The following is a 10061-nucleotide window of genomic DNA, read 5'->3' on the forward strand; positions in this document are numbered from 1 at the left end:
TGGAAATAAATGTATGTATACAAACATGCGTGTCACAAAAATACCCCCCCCCCACACACACAGTGAATATGTGCTCTTTTTTGCTGTCACGTCTCACGGATGAACCTTCTTTTTTTGGACCGAATAGTGACTGGTGATGTGAAATGGACTCTATAAAAATGTCAAGCACCAAAGACAGTGAGTAGGGAAAAGAGAAACACTGATATCCCAGGCTAAAGAAGGTCTTCACCCATGTAAGGTGTTATCTATTTGGTGGGATATGAAAGGTTTAGTCCACTTTCAACTTTTAAATCCAAACCAAATGATAACAAAGGAGAGCAGCCTGAGTGGCTTAAATCAGCGCTAGAAGAAAAACGACCATCTTTGGTTCCAAGGCAAAAGGTATTCTTCCATTAGGATAATGCTTGGCCACATACAGTGAGGATGACATTCCAAAGGTTGGAGCAGTTTGAATGGGAGACAATGCCCCACCCACCATATTTGCTGGACATTGCCCCATCTGATTATCATTTATTCTGCAGTCTTCAAAATCATTTGGATGGAAAAATATTAATTCTGTAGACGAGGTCAGAACAGTACTGGAGGAGTATTTTTCATCATGGATAAGTGAATTTTGAAAGAGGGGCCTTGTAAGTCTACCAGATAGATGGAATAGCATTGTAGAAAATGAAGGAGAGTATATTTTAGATAAAAAAGAACTTAGTTTATCTTAAATTTTGAAAAATAAAATTATAGAAAAAAAAAAACGCATTATTTATGGGATGACCCAATACATGGGACAGAGAAGAATTAATGGAGATAAGAGAAAGAGAAATAAAGAGTTACAGAAGAAAGTAGGGAAGAAGAGAAGGAAACAAGAGAGGTAGAAAGTGTGTAGAGGAAATATGGAAAAAAAAAAAAACTTAAAAGAAAGTGATAGAGCAGGGGAAAGGGAAAGAAGACAAAGATGATAAACATAAAATCGAAAGAAATGAACAAGTTGAAGATGAAAATAAAAGGAAGACAGAAATCATAGGAAAATATTTACCTCTTCTTTTTTAGCAAGAATTTCTTTAGCCGAGTTCTTTTGTACCTTCATTTCATCATAATCTGCTTGGATTTGAGCAAGTTGGGTGGCTTGGAGGAAAAACTGATTAAAGAACAAATACATTTATCATTGGTTTCAAATTTTCACACATTTATCATTACATTTATTATTATTAACAACATGCAGCATCAAATTCTTCTTCTTCTTATTATTATTAAGGTGGCGAGCTCATAAAATCATTAATGAATCAAGCAAAATGCATAGGGGCGTTTCTTCTGGGTCTTTATAGCCTGGGTTCAAATTCCACCAGGTCCGATTTTGCTGTTCATCCTTTTGGGGTTAATAAAACAAAAGTACCAGTTCAACATTGAGGTTGATGTGATTTAGCCATCCCCACTCAGGCCTTGTGTCTATAAGAGAAAAATTATGATTATTATCATTATTATAAGGCTGTGAGCTGGCAGAATTGTTAGCCTGCTGAATAAAATGCTTAGGGGCATTTTGTCCATCTTCATGTTCAGAGTTCAAATTCTGACAAGGTTTACTTTACCTTTCATCTTTTTGGGGTTGATAAAATAAATACTAATTGAACATTGGGGTCAATACATTCAACTTAGCTCCTCCCACCGAAATTACTGGCCTTGTGCCAAAATTTAAAATCATTATTATTAAGGTGGCAAGCTGGTAGAATCAATACTGCACTAGAAAAAATGCTTTGCAGCATTTTTTCCAACTTTACGCTCTAAGTTCAAATGAACCCAGGGTCGACTTTGCCTTTCATCCTTTTGGGGGTCAATAAAATAAGTACCAGTTGAGCACTGACGTCGATGTAGTTTACTTAGCCCCTCCTCTGAAATTGCTGGTCTTGTGCCAAAATTTCAAACTGTTGTTGTTGTTGTTGTTGCTGCTACTGTTGCTGTTGTTGTTGTTGTTGTTGTTGTGGTTGTTGTTATTATTATTATTATGGCAGTGAGCTGGCAGACTAATTAGCAGGCTACCTAAATGCTTAGTGGCATTTCACCTGTTGCTACATTCTGAGTTCAAATTCCACCAAGGTTAGCTTTGCCTTTCATCCTTTCGGGGTCAATAAAATAAGTACCAGTTGAACACTGGGGTCTATGTAACCAACACATCCCCTCCCTGCACAATTGCTGCCCTTGTGACAAAATTTGAAACCATTATTATCATTGGCAGGGTGGCAGAATCATCAGCATGCTGGGCAAAATGCTTAGTGGCATTTCATCTGTCTTTATGCTCTTAGTTCAAATTTGAAACCATTATTATTATTATTATTATTATTATTATTATTATTATTATTATTATTAAGGTGGTGCATTAATAGAAATGTTAAAAGAAATGAAGATGTATAGAAGAGATAGATAAAAGGCTGATGCTTGATACACTCCACAGTTAGCTAAAACCATATACAATGTCATCCAGTGGGAAGCTTGAAGAATTTTAAAACTAGTTTCCTTTATAGGGACATGAAGAAATAAATTCCAATGTTAAAATTAGCAAGTTGAGCAATTGTGTAATACAGAATTTTACTGATAAGCAGAAAGGGCACTTTTGGCTGTTGAAGTACACAGGAGTGGATTCAATAACAGACCATTTAATCTTGTAGTTGAATATGTTATTGCCTTTCAAACCCCAGTTGATGCTGTTCTTTTATCTTCATGTCTAAATGTGTATGCATGTTCAGTGTATCTGGATTTGAATGAGCTCTCAATAAAACCTATACAGCACATGGTCATTGTTGCTATCATTGGGGGAAACTTTGGTACAATAAACAACACTGTGCCTTTTTGTAAGCATTTACTGAATAGAGGATATGTACACCTGATAAGACAGTTACACTAAGGTGAAAAATCATGTGTGGGAATGGAAACTAATTTCTTCCTATTAATTCTAGTTAAGGAAGAAATAAAAATTATCCTCTTCCTGTGGAATTTGTGTCTTTATTGACTAAATTTGAGAAAGATCTGGCAACAGATATAGCTACAGATGTATGAATATATATATATATATCTTTTACTTTTTGTTTCAGTCATTGGACTGAGGCCATGCTGGAGTATTGCCTTGAAAACTTTTGTTGAACAGATTGACCCCAGTAGATATTTTTTCAAGCCTGGTACTTATTCTATAGGTCTCTTTTGATGAACTGCCAAGTTATGGGGATGTAAACAAGTCATTGCTAGTTGTCAAGTGGTAGTGGGGACAGACACAACATAAGAAATACGCATAAATATGACAAGCTTCATTCAGTTTCTCACTACAAAATCTATTAACAAGGCTTTGGTTGGCCCAGGGCTATAATCGAAAACACTTGCCCATGGTGCCTACACAGCGGGACTGAACCCAGAATCATGTGGTTGGAAACCAAACTTCTTACCACAAAACCACACCTGCATCTTGCACATCTTACACATTTCATTAAGTAACAAACCTAAGTCGCTTACCCGGTACTTGTCACTTGCGTTCTTTGATTGTAAGAAGCTGCGGCTGATTTCTTGATTTAAGATGACCACAGGGTTATCAACAAGGATGTTGAAACTGTCTAAGACATTGCGTAGGTCTTCTCGTTTAGTTGAAATTATCTGACCTGTTTATAGAAAGAGGGGATGAAAATAAATGATTAAACAAAAACACAATCAAATAATCAATTTATTACAATTTGTTGTAAGCATTTTGTTTTCATATTATATTAGTTAGCAAGAAGCTGCCGGCAGACGTCTTCTCCACCGCCTGCATTTTTTTTTTTTTACCATTTCTACAGTGGCCTTGGATCTGGCTGGTCTTGGTGCCACTTAAGTCACTGGTCTTTTTCTTTTACTCTGTCCACTCCACTGCTTCTCTTAAGATCTACCCACATACCACTAAATATTGTCCTTCATTCCCAGAACATCACCCTTCTGTAATTCTATTCTTATTCTTATATTTCTGCAGCTATTAACTAGCTATTATTCAAGCGGAATATTAATTGTCTGAAGCTTTCTTTGTAATCATGTGGTTTGGGGCGCAGTCCCATGGCAAGGCACCTTAGGCAAGAGTCTTGTACTCGTCTCAGGCTGATCAATGTGTTGTGAGTAAATGTGGTAGATAAATACTATATATATCATCATCATCATTTAATGTCTGCCTTCTATGCTGGCATGGGCTGGATGGTTTGACAGGAGCCGGCCAGGCAGAAGACTACACCAGGCTTCTGTGTCTGTTATGGTATGTTTTTTACAGCTGGATGCCCTTCCAAATACGAACCACTTCACAGTGTGAACTGGATGCTTTTTACACGTGTGTGTGTGTGTGTATGTTGGTGTGTGTTAGTGCTTATCCTCCACCCACCACTTGACAACCAGTGTTTAGTGTGTTTACATCCCTGTTAACTTAGCAGTTCAGTAAAATAGACTGATAGAATATGTACCAGACTTTAAAAACAAGTACTGGGATTGATGGTAGTAACCTAGCATATCCGCAGTCAAATGACTGTTACAAATCGAATGTAAAAGATAAAAGCTTTGCTAAAATTATAGTATCAGGAAGTGTTTACATATTAGCATATGAATATAAAATCTACTTTGATGCACAAGATTAAATGGTCTGTTATTGAATCCGCTCCTGTGTACGTCAACAACCGAAAGTGCCCTTTCTGCTTATCAGAAAAATTCTGTATTACACAATCGCTCAACTTGCTAATTTTAACATTGGAATTTGTTTCTTCATGTCCCTATAAAGGAAACTAGTTTTAAAATTCTTCAAGCTTCCCACTGGATGACATTGTATATGGTTTTAGCTAACTGTGGAGTGTATCAAGTATCAGCCTTTTATCTATCTCTTCTAAACATCTTCATTTCTTTTAATGCACCATAACAATAATAATAATAATGGTTTCAAATTTGAACTAAGAGCATAAAGACAGATGAAATGCCACTAAGCATTTTGCCCGGCATGCTAATGATTCTGCCACCCTGCCAATGATAATAATGGTTTCAAATTTTGTCACAAGGGCAGCAATTGTGGGGGAGGGGATGTATTGGTTACATAGACCCCAGTGTTCAACTGGCAAAGCTAACCTTGGTGGAATTTGAACTCAATGTAGCAACGGGTGAAATGCCACTAAGCATTTAGGTAGCCTGCCAGCTCACTGCTTTAATAATAATAATAATAATAATAATAATAATAATGGTTTGAAATTTTGGCACAAGACCAGCAATTTCAGAGGAGGGGCTAAGTAAACTACATCGACCTCAGTGCTCAACTGGTACTTATTTTATTGACCCCCAAAAGGATGAAAGGCAAAGTCGACCCTGGGTTCATTTGGAAGGCAAAAGTCACACCCAGGTGTTTCTTTTCAAGACAAGAGGGAGGCTTGGCTGCTATTTTTAGCAGGTCAAGCAATCTTGTAGAGGCTCCATCATTGGCATCTTTGTTGTTGTTCTGTCCCAGAACTATGTTCAAAGAAATTCCAATTATAGCCACCTCTCTTATTTTTTTTTTTTTTTACATACAGAATAACTCAGACTACATCACTATCATATGTGTCCTTTCTTTATTTTTAAAAATGAAAATGAAATGCCTGAGCTGAGGGATATTTGTCTGCTATTTCCAGCAAGTATTTTTTCAATTCCAACAGACCTACAAGCAAACAGCTAATCATCAGGTGCAAATTAAAAAAAGGTAACATAAATGACACTAAGTACCAATGGGGTTTTATGATCTTATACTTAGCTCTGATCCCAAAGTGTTAATCAGATGAGAGCTACATCTTCCAAGGGATAAGATGCATACCTATCTCAGGTAATGTTCTCAGATGATCTGGTATCAATAACTACAAATTAAGTGAACCGAGATGTGTAAAATGATGTTTATAACCAGGCATTGGAGTGAAAGTGGCATAATAATTTGAATGCCTGCAGCAGCTGATACTGCAAAAGAAGGACAGCTAATGATGTTGACGATGATGATATTGCATCATTCTTATGGTCACTTTCTCCATGCTGGAATGATTTGAACAAGAACAGGCACAGGCATGGCTGTGTGGTAAGAAGCTTGTTTCCCAACTACATGGTTCCGGGTTCAGTTCCACTGCATGGTACCTTTGGTAAATGCCTTCTATGATAGCCTTGGGCTGACTAAAACCTTGTGAGTGGATTTGGTAAACAGAAACTAAAGGAAGCCTGTCATGTGTGTGTGTGTGTGTCTTTGTCTCCCAATCACTGCTTGACAACCAGTGTTGGTCTATTTTTGTCCCCGGTAACTTAGTGGTTTGACAAAAGAGACCGACAGAATAAGTATTGGGCTGAAAAAATAAGTCCTGGGATTGATTTTGTTTGACTAAAATCCTTCAAGACAATGCTCCAGCATGGCCACAGACAAACGACTGAAAGAAGTAAGAGAAAAGAATAAAGAGTTATTGAGGCAGTATTCTAGACGGATGCCGTACCCGTTGCCAATCCTTTCTTGTTTTTCAAATAAACTATGTTTAATTCCACTCATCTTCACAGCAACAAGACCACCAAGCAATAGAATATACTGTTTCCGTGATGTAAACATGTTATTGTTATTACTCACAACTTGTCAAGAAGACGGCATGTGGAAATACACACACCTACCAAATCTTAAAATTCACATGATTATAATAAAAAAACGCTTGTCCAAGGTACTATGCATTGGGACTGAACCTGAAACCAAGTAGTTTGGAAGCAAATTTCTTAACTACACATCATGTCTGGACCTATGATTAAGACAATAATGATATAGGTTTCAAATTTTGGCACAAGGCCAGCAAGTTCAAGGAAGGGAGTAACTCAATTATATCGGCCCCAGTCATCAATTGATATTTAATTTATTGACCCCGAAAAAAATGAAAGGCAAAGTCGACCTCAAATTTGAACTCAGAACATAAAGACAAATGAAATGCCATTAAGCATTTTGCCCAGTGTGCTAATGATTCTGCCAGCTTGTCGTCCTTAAGATAATAATAATGATATTGAATATAATAATGATTTTTTTTCTAATATAGGCATATGGCCTGAACTTTGGACAAGGGGAAGCTGATTACATCAATCCCAGTGGTTGACTAGTACTTACTTTATCAACCCCAAAAGGATGAAAGGCAAAGTTGACCTCAGTGGAATTAGAACTTAGAACATAAAGAGCTAGGAGAAATGCTGCTAAGCATTACTGCCCGATGAGCTCATGCTTCTGTCATCTCACTGCCTGCTGCTGATGATGATGATAAGTATTCTGCTCAATACCACAGATTTGCATCTCAGTTGTTTGACCATAACCAGTTGAGCATGTCCCTTAGTGGCTGACGATATATGCATCTCTGGTCATGAGCAGAAGTAGTGGGAGAGCATCATAGTCATGTGTTAAGAGGAATTCTCTGGGATTTGGATAATTCACCTCTGGAAACATGGGTGTGTTGTTCAACATCCTTAAGCAAACCTTATTCAGGGACCTTTTAAGTAGGATGGGCTACTCGACTTGAAGAAAATTCTAACTGGGCTCCACCTGCAAGGTTATGCGCTGTTTATCTTGATATGAGATCTCCATGTCGCGCACAAATGGCGATGATGCATGTGCCTAGTGTATCCTTACCAGACGGGTAGTCATGATGGGTATACTGGGCTTCGTATATTCTACCCCAGTATCAATTTGATGGCATGCACTGCTCTCTCTCTCAATAATAATAATAATAATATTTTTTACTATAAGCACAAGGCCTGGAATTTGTGGGGAGGGGACTAGTTGATTACATCAGCCTCAGTGTTTCACTGGTACTTAATTTATCGACTCCGAAAGGATGAAAGGCAAAATCAACCTCAGTGGAATTTGAACTCAGAACATGAAGATGGGCGAAATACTGCTAAGCATTTTGCTTGGTTTGCTTACTATTCTTCCAGCTCAACACCATAACAATAATAATCTTTTCTATTATAGGCACAAGGCCTGAAAGTTTGGTAGGAGGGTGCTAGTCAATTACATCGACTCCAAAGCTTGACTGGTATTTATTTTAGTGACCCCCAAAAGGATGAAAGGCAAATAATAATAATAATGATGATGCTTACCATTGCTTGATTTAATACGGTAACCGTTTACTCCGTCACGACATAATTTACGCTCAATCACAATTTGATTTCCAAAGAGATCCGGTTTGAAGGCATCAGCACCTTCGTTACTCAGGTGGATTATTATTTCAGCTGACCTGGAAGGAACGTAATGTTAATTAGATAGAGTAACACAGAGTCTCATTGAGTAACATCATCATAACTTAGCATTCGTCTTCCATGCTGCCTTGGATTGGATGGTTTGAGATCTCAAAAGTTAGAGGACTGTGTTGTGCTTTTGATGCTTTGGCAGGGTTTCCACAGCTGGATGCCTTTCCTTATGCCAATCACTTTATGGAGCTGGAATTGTGGACTGGACAAAAGGTGAAAAGTAGAAACTTGACAAAAACTAGAAAGTTGTTGACTAGGTATGGAACCCACCACCCAAAAGCTGATATTAACTGGTTGTACTTGAAAAGGAAATATCATTGGAAGGGTTTTGAGCACTTGATGGCTTATTGAAATCATGTGGATATCTAAGGTTAAAGGAAATAACTTGTTACCCACAATAATTCTACCACGAATAAGACCAATTCTGAATCTAGACGATCATCATCATCATCATCATCATCGTTTAACGTCCGCTTTCCATGCTAGCATGGGTTGGACGATTTGACTGAGGACTGGTGAACCAGGTGGTTACACCAGGCTCCAATCTGATTTGGCAGAGTTTCTACAGCTGGATGCCCTTCCTAACGCCAACCACTCAGAGAGTGTAGTGGGTGCTTTTACGTGCCACTGGCATGAAGGCCAGTCAGGGGGTACTGGCAACAGCCACGTTGAAATGGTGTATTTTACGTGCCACTGGCACAAGTGCCAGGAAGGCGACGTTGGTAACGGCTCAAATGGTGTTATTTACGTGCCACCGGCACGAAGCCAGGCAGCTGATAATAATAAAAGGGATTGGGAGAAAAACAAAACAACAAAGCAGAAAATGAAATAGAAAATAAGACACTAACTGTTTGCCATTTTTGATAAAACTTTTTACAGAATTACTTCGACTTGTTGCTGATGCTTTGCCGCCAAGACCAACAATAATGGCACTAACCACAGCACTTTTCCCACCTAGAAAAAAGACACAATTTACAGAAACAAATTATCAATTTTTCTGTTACATTTTTTTATCAACTTCAATGATATTCATAAATAGATTAAGTAAAAGAGTATAAATAAGATATAGCAGACCACTACTGGATGGACTCCTTTTAATACCTGAAGGTTTCAGGTTTTGGCACAAACTTGTTGACACTGTTGCTCTAACTTGACACTGACCAATGGTCAATAACAAACACTAAGCAGAAACCTTAGAGAAAAAAAATGTAAAAATCTTTCAACTTCTTATGAATTAACTATTGAGATTTAATGTAAATAATCTTTTATCTTTTACTTGTTTCAGTCATTAGACTGCAGCCATGCTGCGGCACCACCTTGAATTTTTAATCGAATGACTTGACTCCAGGACTTATATTTTAAGTCTGGTACTTATTCTATTGGCCACTTTTGCCGAACTGCCAAGTTACGGGGGATGCAAACACACCAACAGTGGTTGTTAAGCGGTGGTGGGGGACAAATACAGACACAAAGACACACACACACACATATGAATGACAGACTTCTTTCAGTTTCCGCCTACCAAATCCACTCACAAGGTTTCGGTCAGACATTTGTCCAAGGTGCTATGCAGTGCGACTGAACCTTGAACCACATGACTGGGAAGCAAGCTTCTTACCACACAACCACAATAGACATTATAAGAACTAATTTGAGATAGAAAAGTGTAACAGGACATAAACAAAATAACCTGTCCTGCTAGTGTTAGCTGACTGACAAACTATCTTATTAAGGTTGTGTAGTACACTGGTTATGCTGGTTTAAATGCTAAAGGCTTAAATATACATATATATATATATATATATATATATATA

General features: G+C 37.8%; 1 protein-coding gene across 1 annotated transcript in view; it reads right to left on the reverse strand.

Moving 5' to 3' along the window:
* The window catches only part of LOC106873121 (structural maintenance of chromosomes protein 6), a 147570-nt gene that overhangs the window by 115829 nt on the left and 21680 nt on the right, over positions 1-10061 (reverse strand). Inside the window, exons 4-7 of the mRNA XM_014920348.2 lie at positions 9096-9201; positions 8098-8234; positions 3487-3629; positions 1028-1129 (exon numbers count right to left, since the gene is read on the reverse strand). Of these exons, the coding sequence (XP_014775834.1) occupies positions 1028-1129; positions 3487-3629; positions 8098-8234; positions 9096-9201 (488 nt within the window). The remainder of the gene's footprint in view (positions 1-1027; positions 1130-3486; positions 3630-8097; positions 8235-9095; positions 9202-10061) is intronic.

Source organism: Octopus bimaculoides, chromosome 9, assembly GCF_001194135.2.
Source record: "Octopus bimaculoides isolate UCB-OBI-ISO-001 chromosome 9, ASM119413v2, whole genome shotgun sequence".
In the NCBI taxonomy this organism is placed as follows: domain Eukaryota; kingdom Metazoa; phylum Mollusca; class Cephalopoda; order Octopoda; family Octopodidae; genus Octopus; species Octopus bimaculoides.